Source organism: Melopsittacus undulatus, chromosome 10 (genome assembly GCF_012275295.1).
Source record: "Melopsittacus undulatus isolate bMelUnd1 chromosome 10, bMelUnd1.mat.Z, whole genome shotgun sequence".
Classification (NCBI taxonomy): domain Eukaryota; kingdom Metazoa; phylum Chordata; class Aves; order Psittaciformes; family Psittaculidae; genus Melopsittacus; species Melopsittacus undulatus.
This window is the reverse complement of record NC_047536.1, coordinates 10,218,395-10,230,614: the sequence shown is the minus strand read 5'-3', so window position 1 is coordinate 10,230,614 and position 12,220 is coordinate 10,218,395. Positions and strand designations below refer to the sequence as shown.

Genomic DNA, 12,220 nt, shown 5'->3' with positions numbered 1-12,220 from the left:
GGCGGTCGGGCAGGCGCAGGCTCCCATTGGTGGAGCAGGCTGGCGGCGAGGTTTGAAACCCCAACTGTAAGCACCGCGCGGAGAAGGAGAGCGTGAGGTAGTGGTGCCGGAGCAGCGGGTCTGGGTCTGGGTCTGGGTCTGGGTCTGGGTCTGGGTCTGGGTCTGGGTCTGGGTCTGGGTCTGGGTCTGGGTCTGGGTCTGGGTCTGGGTCTGGGTCTGGGTCTGGGTCTGGGTCTGGGTCTGGGTCTGGGTCTGGGTCTGGGTCTGGGTCTGGGTCTGGGTCTGGGTCTGGGTCTGGGTCGCGGTCGCGGTCGCGGTCGCGGTCGCGGTCGCGGTCTGGGTCGCGGTCTGGGTCGCGGTCTGGGTCTGGGTCTGGGTCGCGGTCTGGGTCGCGGTCGCGTGTGGAGAAGCCCTGTGTAACTCGGAAGCAGCTGTGCCTGTGTGGTGGTCTCTGGGGGTATTGTGGAGTGTGGCCTGCGTGACGCCGTGTGTGGTCTGTGCGTGTTATGTCTACTGGATACCATGTGGCGGTTTGTGCGTGCGGGGAGTCCGATGCGTGTGTGCATTTGTAGCGGCATCCTGTGTTGGTGCGTGTGCAAGGATGGCTCCTTTTGGCAGCCCATTATGTGCTGGACAGACTGATGCGGTAGCGGTGGCAGCCTGTGTAGTGGGGTGTACGTGTGAGAACCAGAGTTTGGACACGTGCTATAACATTGCCCTGTCCTCACTGTGCCCCTTTTTTCTCCAGGAGCTGTGTTGAGGCATCATGGCACAAGCACTTGCCTCCCCAGGGCTGTTCTCTGATGATGATGCTGCAGCCTCTCCTGTTCTTGAATCCACAACAACAGGGTTTGGGGCTGATGTGCGCAAGGACCTGCTGTCGGAGTTCTCTGCCATCTCTCCAAATCCTGAGGGCTCCCAGCAGGTGAGGTTGGAGCTTTAAAGTCACAAACAGGGCAGTGTTTTGACTTGCTGTGTCTCTGTACAATGGTGGTGTGGTGCAGGCCAACAGATACTCTTCAGTAGAGGCTAGAATGAAATGCTGCTCTGGGGGAGCAGTTCCTGCTATGAGCAATGCACTATGAAGTGCTTCCTCACATGATTGCTCTTAGTGTAGTGTTTTGTCTAGCCACTGGTTTTGCTGTCAGGTCTTCAAGTTCTTGGTCTAATTCACTAGCTAAAAGAAACCCTAATGTGACTGGAAATGCCTAAGAAAACTTCTGGTATTGCTGGGATTTTGGGACAGAGGAGTGTCCATTAGTTACTGAGCCCTAGTTGGGGTAGCTGCATGTGTTTTGTGCTGTGGTTCCTGCAGTGTTTTGGTGGAGGCTGTGTACTGCATCTCTGGCTGCTGTGTGTAACCTGTGCTGATTTTTTGCAGCCTGTAACTGAAGACAGTGATGGAAAATTAAAGGTCTATTTAAGAGTTCGTCCTCTGAAATCCACAGAACTGGAAAAAGGAGAAGACCAGGTAAGACACCGAACAAAGGAGTCTCTGAGATGGTTGTGTGCTTGCTGGGAGGTGCTGCTATCCTTTGCTGTCTATGCTAATGCCTCTTGTAAACCAATGTGATTATGGGGTTTATGTGTTCTTTAGGGCTGTGTCTGCATTGAGAATTCAGAGACCCTTCTTCTAAAAGCCCCTAAGGACTCCTTCACCATGAGGAACACAGAACGTGGAGTGGGACAAGCAGCACACAGGTTCTCTTTCACCCAGGTAGGTAACTGCGACAATCCACCTGGAAGTCTTCAGAGCTTAAATCACCCTTACAGCTTGAAAGCTGGCTCATTAATGTGCACTGATTCTAACATGCTGCATTAACTATGTGGTCTTGAACAACGCTTTGTTTCTGTCACTATTTCCTTAGTTTTTCTCTTCTTAGGCTGATCCTGACAACTTTTTTGGCAGCAAATACCAAGTTCTTGTTTTGCTCCTGAGGCTCTAAACACACTAGAGGCTATAGTGATATCAGATATTACTACATTAAGCAAGTGAACAGCTTGTTTTAGTGGTCTGGACTGGAATTACTGGTGGGTCTGTTTCTCATGATGTGGGGCAAGTAAAAGAAACAAGGGTCTACATAAGTATTACTTGAACAATTATCAGCAGTCAAAAGATAGGAAAGACCTACATGAAGCCATTTTTCATGTATCTTGTTTGCAGATCTTTGGACCAGATGTGGGGCAGAAATTGTTTTTTGATGCGACAATGAAGCAGGTGGTCAAGGATGTACTGAATGGGCAGAACTGGCTGGTTTACACCTATGGCATCACCAATTCAGGGAAGACTCACACTATTCAGGGTAAGGAAAACACTAGGTGTTAGGAGCCTGTTGAAGGAGTTGTCTGCTTCTACATGTGAATCCTTAGCTTGCTGCTGTTCTTGCTTCAGGAAGCAACAAAGATGGGGGGATTCTGCCTCGCTCCTTAGCAGTCATCTTCAACAGTGTGGGGGACCGATTGTACAAAGCCATGGATCTGAAGCCCTTCCTCTCCAATGAGGTGATGTGGCTGGACAGCAAGCAGGTGCGATTGGAAGAGACCAAGAAACAGACCATGCTGCGGAGAGGTCTGTGGGAGGTAAGCACTTGGCCTTCAGGTTTAATAATACTAGGGGAAGGATGGTGTCATAATACAGCATATGTGCTCATGTTCTTTGTTTCCTTTCAGGAGGAGCTGTTAACACCAATGAAGAGGAGTCACAGTGCTGAATCTCAGCTCCAGGCCACTGCCAGTGGCAGCTTTGACAGTGGAGTGGCTGGCCTCTCTTCATCTAGCCAGCTCACCAACCATTCAGACATCAGCCAGACAGAAGGTATGTCTGGAAGCCTGTTCGGTGCTACCTGCTTCTTACTGTCGGAGGGTGGGTGAAGAAAGAGTGATGGCTATTTGGATGCTGTGTTGTGGGTAAAAGAGGAAAAGTGCTGTTGTTTTGCCAATTTTTCCCTTTGAAAGAAAAGGATGTTACGGCTGAAGAACTTTGTTGACAAGACATACATACAAAGAATTTAATGCTGCATAATAACCAGCCCTTGTGAAATGGAGAGTTATTTGACACCACTTCATTCAAGGGGTGTGGTTATTGGGCAGCTGAATGCCATGAGATGTGGATAGCTGGAAAGCAAGGTGCTGAAGTGACACGTTGCACTGAGCGCTTGTGCCCAGACTCTCAAACCTGGGAATGACCAGCTTATCTGGAAGGTGTTGGCAGCATGGAGTGACTATTGAGGACTAAAATGTCACTTATACTATGAAGAGCTCGTGGTTGAACTATCCCATACTTCTGGAGTCAAGAATATGTATATAAAAGGTCCCTACACAAAAAGAAAGATGCTCTTTAAGCAGATTTTAAGCTGCCTCACTGTGAACATGCATTAGAGTAGGTCTGAATGAGAAGAGGTATACAGAATAACTTGGGTCAGCGGTAGCATTCCTGCTGAAGAAAGGCATCTCACTCTGGCTAAACCTTTCAGGCTGGACTTATGAAAAGCTACAGTCATGATGTTTTTTCTCCTTTTTGTTTTTTTCCTCTAGAGCTGGACCCTCGCTGGGCTGACTTGGACCGCATTTCACTCACCAACACTGGAGATGTGCAGTTCTCCATCTGGGTCTCCTTCTTTGAGATTTACAATGAGTTAATCTATGACTTGTTAGAACCAGCTTTATCCGGCCAGAGCCGCAAGAGACAAACACTGCGGCTCTGTGAAGACCAGACTGGTAACCCCTATGTGAAAGGTAGATTTACTCAAAGGATATTACTGGCTTCCTAGGGAGACTTGAGGGACTGGGGAGGTGTGAGACTTAGCAGTGTGATGTGTTGGGGATGTCCTCTATGGCTGCCCCTTATAGGAATGTTAAGTTTGTTAATGGCAAAGAAATGCAGTGGTGAAGCTGGGGCTAATAGTCTCCTGACTGCCTTGCCCAGTGCGTGCCTGCTTTTTCAGATCTGAACTGGATCAATGTCCGAGATGCTGATGAGGCCTGGAAGCTGCTGAAACTGGGTCGGAAAAACCAGAGTTTTGCCAGCACCCACATGAACCAGAATTCCAGCCGAAGGTCTGAAGGGGGAGGGAGATTTAGGCAGAAATACAATTCTGAAGGGCTTCTCAGAATTTGTTTGAGAAAGATTGCATTTCCTTTTTAAAAATACCTGCCGGTTTCTTCACAGTCACAGTGTCTTCTCCATTCGGATCCTGCACTTGAAAAGAGGCGGCAGTGAAGCTGTTCCAAAAATCAGCGAGTAAGTTTTATGCTCTAGGATTTGAAGGTGTTCTCTGTGGACTCCACTTCCTGCCTTTTGTTATGGATATGGGGTATGGGAAATATCTTGAGGAAGGACTTGTTGAAAGTATGTGGAGTAAATGTTCCCACTCTTCTTGGAACTGACTGAGAATTTTGTGAACAGTACTGCAAAGTACAACTCGAGTAAGGCATTTGATAACTGTCTCCCACAGCATCCTCATAGATAAGCTAAGGAAGTGTGGGCTTGATGATCAGGTAGTGAGGTGGATCAAGAACTAATTGAAAGGAAGAAGGCAGAGAGTTGCGGTCAATGGGGCAGAATCTAGCTGGAGGTCTGTGACTAGTGGAGTCCCTCAGGTGCTGGGACCAGTGCTGTTTAATATTTTTATCAGTGACCTGGATGAGGGAACTGAGTGTACCCTCAGCAAGTTCGCTGATGACACTGAACTGGGAGGAGTGGCTGACACACCAGAAGGCTGTGTTGCCATTCAGCGGGACCTGGACAGGCTGGAGAGATGGGCAGGGAGAAACTTGATGAAATTCAACAAGGGCAAGTGTAGAGTCTTGCATCTGGGGAAGAACAACCCCATGTACCAGTACAGGTTGGGGGTTGACCTGCTGGAAAGCAGTGAAGGGGAAAGGGACCTGGGGGTCCTGGTGGATAGGAGGATGACCATGAGCCAGCAATGTGCCCTTGTGGCCAGGAAGGCAAATGGCATCCTAGGGTGCATTAGAAAGGGGGTGGTTAGTAGGGCAAGAGAAGTTCTCCTCCCCCTCTACTCTGCCTTGGTGAGGCTGCATCTGGAATATTGCATCCAGTTCTGGGCCCCCCAGTTCAAGAAGGACAGGGAATTGCTTGAAAGAGTCCAGCGCAGAGCCACAGAGATGATGAAGGGAGTGGAACACCTCACTTATGAGGAGAGGCTGAAGGAGCTGGGTCTCTTTAGCTTGGAGGAGACTGAGGGGTGACCTCATCAGTGTTTACAAATATGTAAAGGATGGGTGTCAGGATGATGGAGCTAGGCTTTTTTCAGTGATATCCAGTGATAGGACAAGGGGCAATGGGTGTAAACTGGAGCATAGGAGGTTCCATATTAACATCAGGAAGAACTTCTTTACTGTAAGAGTGACAGAGCACTGGAACAGGTTGCCCAGGGGGGGTTGTGGAGTTTCCTACGTTGGAGATATTCAAGGCCTGCTTGGACAAGTTCCTGTGTGATGTACTCTAGGTTACCCTGCTCTTGCAGGGGGGTTGGACTAGATGATCTTTTGAGGTCCCTTCCAACCCTTGGGATTCTGTGATTCTTAAGCTCTTTAAATGAAGGTAAATGTGAGTAACACTGCACCTGCAGCAGGGCTGATTTGAGTGTTACCAATGCCTGTTCCTGAGATGTAGTTGTCTCAGTACCTGGGAAGTGGCTGTCCTGAGGACTGGCAAAGGACTTTTGAAGTTGACACTACAAAGCTCACATTGGTTTTACCTTTTTTAAACCCCTACATTTAGAGTAGGCCTTTTTGTCCGGCAGTAGCACATACACCCTAAAAGAGCTTTCTTTTCCCTTGTGGGGAAGGTGAGCAGGGTGTAGGGGATTGCAGGGTGTCTGAATTCTACACATTCTGGATAGAACAGGACAAACCCAGTAGTTCATGTGAATACTCCCTGTGTTGTCTTCAGGTTATCCCTGTGTGACCTTGCGGGGTCAGAGCGTTGCAAAGACCAGAAAAACGGGGATCGAATGAAAGAAGCAAACAACATCAATACCTCTCTCCACACACTGGGTCGCTGCATTGCTGCCCTCCGCCAGAACCAGCAGTCCAAGTGAGTATCCAGAATTCCAGAGGGAGGATGTAAGGAAGCTGTTCATTTCTATTGGCTCACTCTTGTTTCTCCCCACAGATTGAAACAGACCATGGTTCCCTTCCGGGACAGCAAGCTAACCCGTGTGTTCCAGGGTTTCTTCACTGGACGTGGGCGCTCTTGCATGATTGTCAACATTAACCAGTGTGCATCTACATACGATGAAACTCTGTATGTAGCCAAGTTCTCAGCCATCGCCAGCCAGGTAAGCAGCACAGACCAGGACCATGGCATGGTCAGGATACATCTTGCTTCTTTGAGAGTGAGCCCTTTTCCATCACAAGACAGGGGGAATGCTTGCAAATCCTCCCTATGCTTCTCCAGTGGATTATTACCTTTACAGTACTTGCAGATTCTGCTAAACTGAAAGAGTTGACAGACTGCAGAGAAGTGCTGCGCTTAAAGACTGTGCAGCTTCTTTTGTGGATTAGTAATAACGGCCTTTTCCCCTTCAGCTTGTTCAGGTACCACCCACAAAGCTGGAACTTCCATCCATCCAATCAATCATCAAAGAGCACAACAGGCGAACCAGCCAAGGTGCAGAGGCAGTGGCAAAGGATGAAGTGGAATCAGAAGATGACAGTGAGGATGAAGCGGATGTCTCCATGTATGAGAAGGAGGTGGGCTGTGTTTTTTGTTTGTGTTTTTTTTTCTTTTTTTTTTTTTTTACAGCCTTCATGGATAGAGGATCAAGAACAACTTTAAAGAATCTTAAACCTAGGTCACCTTAGCCTAGATATGGGATTACCTAATTTAAGTTTCAACTCTGTTGTGCAGTGCGGGCAATGGGGTCTGTGCCCTTTTTGCAGGACTTGCTGCGTGTAGTGGAAGCTGCACGAGAACTGCTGGTGCAAGAGCGGAAGGAGAAGCTGCAAATAGAAATGCGTCTCCGTGAGGAGATCTTCAATGAGATGATGGAGCACATGCGACAGAAGGAGCAGTGGTGCAGGTACAGCTTACATTGATCTTCCTTTATTAAGGGTGAGCTATGCTACCAAGAACTGCCAGCCCCTGACACATAGTTGTTTGCTCTCTTTGTAGCCAACATGTGGATACTCAGAAGGAGCTGCTGGAGGAACTGTATGAGGATAAATTGAATAATCTGAAGGAATCACTTACTGACTATTACCAGGAGATGATCCAGGTGTGTTCAGGGCAACAAAATCATTGGCTTGGGGTACTTGAATCCAGAAAGGTGACTTAAGCAAAGTGAAAGATACTGCTTTTTGTGATATTATTGGATAGCTTGAGCCACAATTCTTGCTTCTTGTCTACTGCTTTATGTAGGTGACTAGTTTTTCTGATTTTCATCCCTTAATCTGAAAGTTACTGTTCAACCATTCTGACTCCTCTATTTGTTCAACATGATTCTTTCAACTATTTTTTTGCTAGCTGCTTGTTTTGCACTCCTTCAGATTAATAAAGTTCTGTGAATTTCTCTCTTTTTTTTTTTCTCCTAGTTGTAATGATGGGCATGGGCCTATCTGTATTTTTCATGCTATGGCATTTGAGTAGTTTCTGTGATTTGCTGCAGACCTCTCTGAAGATGCCAACTCTTAAAAAACCCTCTTTCTCTAGAGGCTGTAAAAAAAGTGGATTAGGCTCCCAGAAAATGGGTACACACTTTTCACTGAAAGGGCACTACGGCTGGGTCCTGTGTGTAAAGTGTCTGATTGTGAAAGCCTCCTGGAAGAAAAGACATTGAAAGTTTCAGGAAAGCTGTGTTAAGATCATCTTCTTGACTATTTGAACAAACTTGCTTTCTAAGGAGCGTGATGAGAAGATCGAAGAACTCCAAGCTGCTCTGCAGGAGGCAAAACAAAAATTGGAGAGCCTGGATACTAAGGACAAGGACTTGGGACAAGGCTTGCGCCGATCAAAGCGAGTGGCAGCTACCTCACTTGCTCTGCAACATGAGCTGGAAGATACCAAAGTGAAGCTAGAGAAATGTCAAACTGAGTTAAATACTGCAACAGCAGGTAAGGCAGTGATGCTATGCTGGTCCTTAACTACACCAGAACAGCCCTTATAAAGCGTTAGAGATACATTTTATCAGTAAGCACACTGGATTCAGACATCCTGAAACCACTATTCTGGGCTTCACTGCATTTTCATGTGAAAATAGACTTTAGGGCAGGATCATATTCCAGTTCAAATTCTGAAGTTCCTTTGCATAATTGAAAGGGAGAAGCCTGGAATGCTTGTGCATGTCTGCACAAGGCTTTTCTCAGCTTGCCTGTGGCAGCTTATCTCAAGGGGAGTCTTCAGAAAAACTGAAAGCTTATGATTGTACTGTTGCTCATTGCTTTTTGTCTGTTCCTAGAGTTGCGCAAGTACCAGAAATTGCTGGAGCCACCTCCCTCCGCCAGACCCATTACTGTGGATGTAGACAGGAAACTGGAGGATGGACAGAAGGTAACTCCATCTATGTTACAGAAAGGAGCACTTGCAGGGGGAAGTAGTTGCCAGTTTAACAGTGCTTGGAGCTACTGTTTCCAGATTTTTAAGCAAATGGCTGAAATTGAGAGATGTAGAAGGCTCTGTTATCTGTGATCCCAGTGTACCTCCCTCAAATGGGATCCTTCCTCAGTCCTGCATGTTTGAGTTACCTTGGGGTGGCTTTGCTTGCACAGCAGTATCAAAGCTAGCTCTCATGTTGAACCTTTTTTTCCTGTAGAATGTCAGATTGCTGCGTTCAGAATTACAGAAACTTGGGGAATCTCTTCAGTCTGCAGAAAGAGCGTGCTGCCACAGCACAAGTGCAGGGAAACTTCGAGAAGTCCTCTGTACATGTGATGACATTCTGGCTAGACAGGTAATTTTTCTGTTTTGTTGTGGTTGTACAGGGGGATTTACTCTATGTGCTTTGCCATAATCAGCAGAATAACCTAGGTTCTTGAAGCTGCAAATAAAAATGACATTCTCTAGATACGTGCTATTACACTAAGGGATGTATACTGCTGATTTTTAACAATGGCTGAGTCAGACTGCATGTTTAAATCTCCAGAAGAGACCCAAACTGTTAATGTTCAGCTGACAGGCTGCACCTAAAGCAGGAGACTTCAGAGTTCTCACTTCCTTATCTACTTCACTCTATCACAGTTGCTATGGCAGCATGTTTGCAGAAGGATGGATTCAGCTTTTTCCTAGCCTTCCTGTTCCTATTTTGTTACTGAACTTCTACACTGTTGACTGTAGAAGCTTTTATACATGGCCTTATATAGCTCACCAGTTAATGAATTTTGGCAAAGACATTATTATCTTCAGTTCATAGTAACCAGGAAGTTAGACAACTTGTCATGTCTATATACCAATCTGTTGCCTTCCCTTTCTCAGGACCAAACACTGGCAGAACTGCAGAACAACATGATGCTGGTAAAACTAGACCTTCGGAAGAAAGCAGCTTGTATTGCAGAACAGTACCATACTGTACAGAAGCTCCAGGCTCCTCCAACATCTGCCTTAAAGAAACGGTTCTGTGCCAACCGGGAAAACCTACAACCTAATCAACCTCCCGGTAAAAAGCCCTTCCTGCACAACCTCCTGTCACGTTCAACTCCCCGTCCTGCTGCTGGCAGAGGGTGGCAACTTCGTTCAGTTGCTCTATGACTTTTTATGGAGAAATCCTTGCCTTGCTATTACTGGAATAGGTGGCAAATCCAATATAATAGCATGTATTTTTGTGTGCTTGTTTGTTGTTGTAGCTGCTTGAGAGCTTATGTAAACATTTTTGGATATGTATGGTTAAACTTTTAATTGATACCAAAGTGGACAAAATGACCTTTTGTATTTTAAACACTACAACGAAGAAAGTCTTTAAATATAAAGTAACGGAGATGATCAAAGTTGTTTAACAAACAGACAAGTTAAACTGAGCTCTTATCTTCAACTACATTGGCACATAGTTCAAAAATAAGGTCACGAGATCCTCCTTGAAAGATACTTCCCTTCCTTGAATTATAATCCTTTATTAAAGTATACACGTTCTACTTCAGGGCTGTTCTTTTGGATGTTGGCTTGCAGTTCTGGCTCCAAGCGTGTTACAGACATAGAACTAAGCAAAAGAAACAGTAAAATAGTTACACATAACAAGCACTTGAATGTAAAGTAAGATGGAAGACGTATCTGATTAAGCTTCCTGGAGTGTGAAAAGAGTTTTCAGTTCTTTTTTACCTTCTCATGAAGGAATTGTGCTCACAGTGCAGGGGCAAACAAATCCCTGCTTAAAAGGCAGCAGGACAGTCAATAGTCAAGAAATGGCTGTTGCTACTACCGTGACGGGTAGGAATCTACTTAGTTCCTTGAAGCTGTTTCTGGCAATAGAAACTTAACTTTTTAAAGGTGTTTTTATTAAATATAATGTATTTGCCTATTTAACTCACTGCCTGATTTTAGCCTTAGATATTAAGGTTTATAAGAGTCATAAAAGTGAATTTAAGCTGCCAGGTCATTTAAATAGCTGCAGTTTGTTAAATACTGTTTCAGGTCCAATCTTCTTGTGAAATGCAGAGCCCTGATTAAAATCAAGAACTGTAGTTCACTTGCTGTGCTAGTTTGTCAAGTCATCTCCAGGTAGCTTAGTGCTGCTCACCACCATTCTCTTACTCTGCCAGGTATAGAAGCAGATGTCAAGACTGCTTTGTTGTACTCCAATAATGGCGTCAGATGAGAATCGGGTATGGTTTTCTGGAAGTTAAAAGCTACTTGCTCAATATTTTAATGGATTCAACTACAGCTTGCACTGTTTAAGCTACATTTGGCAGCTTGTCCAGTTTAGACAACCACTAAAATATGAGGGACAGCTTTGAAATTAAGACCCTCTTCATATTACATACTGCATATTGTGCTAACTTTATTTGCAAGTAACCCATCCAAGTTTCATTCTGATGTCAGCTATATTGTTTCTAAGACAGTTTTCAGTATTGAGCTATTTGTGTATTAATGAAAAATTCTTTTTGGAAAAATATTAATAAATTGCAAATAAGCACATATAGCTAAGTGTTGTTCTGTGTATAGGAAGGAGGTTCCAGCTGAAACTAAAATGGGTTTTGACTGTTTAATGAAACTATAACCTTACTGGATGCCAATATATATTATTTAGACCACATTAGCCTTTTTTATGAACCATTCCAGTGATTCTTAACTCTGTATTATCAAGCTCAAACATCCCGACATGAGAGCACATTGTTAAACTATGCACCCAAACCTCTTGTTTGCTGTCCCTATGTACCTTTTTCTTGAGCTGCTAAGAGTCTGTGAACAAGTAAGCCCAATTCTACTGTTATATATTACTGATGTGTAACAAAGTTATTTTTCTATATATTCTCATGTTTATCACACTTGTTTTATGGGAATTAACTGTATGCTCTAGGAGGCAATGATGTATTTGTGTTTTTGCAATACCTTGCATGCAGCTGGGAGTGTAACATTAAAGTTAAGAATGATGTAACAGGAATACATACCTTTTTTGAGGAAACAGTGCACAACACAGGGGTGTAGCAAACACAAGACTAAAGGAGACAAAAATGGGTTTACAACAGTTAGGGTACTAAATGAAAATTCAAAACCTTTAGGCATGGTCTTAAGGCAGAAAGCTCTTTTTTTTGTATGCAGTGAGCTAAAGTTCCACGAAGTAAGTGCTTTGTGACCTTTGTTTCTTGCTGCATTATACCTTATGAACGCTTTTATCTACTATGTAGTAGTAAATGCATCAATACCATCCTTACAAATATGTATAAAATTATCATTTGATGTCCTTCCAGTGTTTCGCATTGGTGTTTGTGACAACATTAGACAACAGCAGCTGCACCTCTCCATTAATCAAATGTTTCAAGAATTCAACAACCTACAGGATTAGATTCCAGTTACTGTTTATGGAGGTAGCAGCCAAAGCACCTTTTTTAATCAAGCTGCTCCATGCCTTTTGCCACTCCCTTTCTTCCTCCCTCCCTCTGCTTTTCTTGTCAGATTCTTCATTATTAATGGCTTTTTTTTTAAATATGGTATTATCAGTTACATTAACTGCTGTAGCCTTTTTTTATTTATTTAAAGAAAGAGCAAATACTGCTATTTCTTCCAAAAAAACCTCTTCAAGTATCTCTTAAAATAGCAGACACAGCT

The 12,220-nt window shown here is 44.6% G+C and overlaps 2 protein-coding genes across 2 annotated transcripts in view; one reads left to right on the top strand and one right to left on the bottom strand.

Annotated features, from left to right (window-relative positions):
- The first annotated feature begins 37 nt into the window (after positions 1-37).
- LOC101877814 (kinesin-like protein KIF20A) lies at positions 38-11,549 on the top strand. The gene is made up of 19 exons (XM_005142679.4): positions 38-97; positions 749-925; positions 1,382-1,471; positions 1,598-1,717; positions 2,165-2,303; positions 2,393-2,580; positions 2,671-2,815; positions 3,535-3,735; positions 3,945-4,056; positions 4,169-4,240; positions 5,918-6,061; positions 6,140-6,305; positions 6,556-6,720; positions 6,910-7,049; positions 7,142-7,244; positions 7,869-8,079; positions 8,424-8,515; positions 8,778-8,915; positions 9,437-11,549. The coding sequence occupies exons 2-19, from the start codon at positions 767-769 to the stop codon at positions 9,707-9,709; spliced, it is 2,658 nt and encodes an 885-aa protein (XP_005142736.2). The 5' UTR covers positions 38-97; positions 749-766; the 3' UTR covers positions 9,710-11,549.
- SFXN1 (sideroflexin 1) overlaps positions 9,840-12,220 on the bottom strand; it is a 21,918-nt gene continuing 19,537 nt past the window's right edge. The window contains exons 10-11 of the mRNA XM_005142680.4: positions 11,563-11,610; positions 9,840-10,154 (exon numbers count right to left, since the gene is read on the bottom strand). Coding sequence (XP_005142737.1) covers positions 10,058-10,154; positions 11,563-11,610 — 145 coding nt within the window. The 3' untranslated portion in view covers positions 9,840-10,057. The remainder of the gene's footprint in view (positions 10,155-11,562; positions 11,611-12,220) is intronic.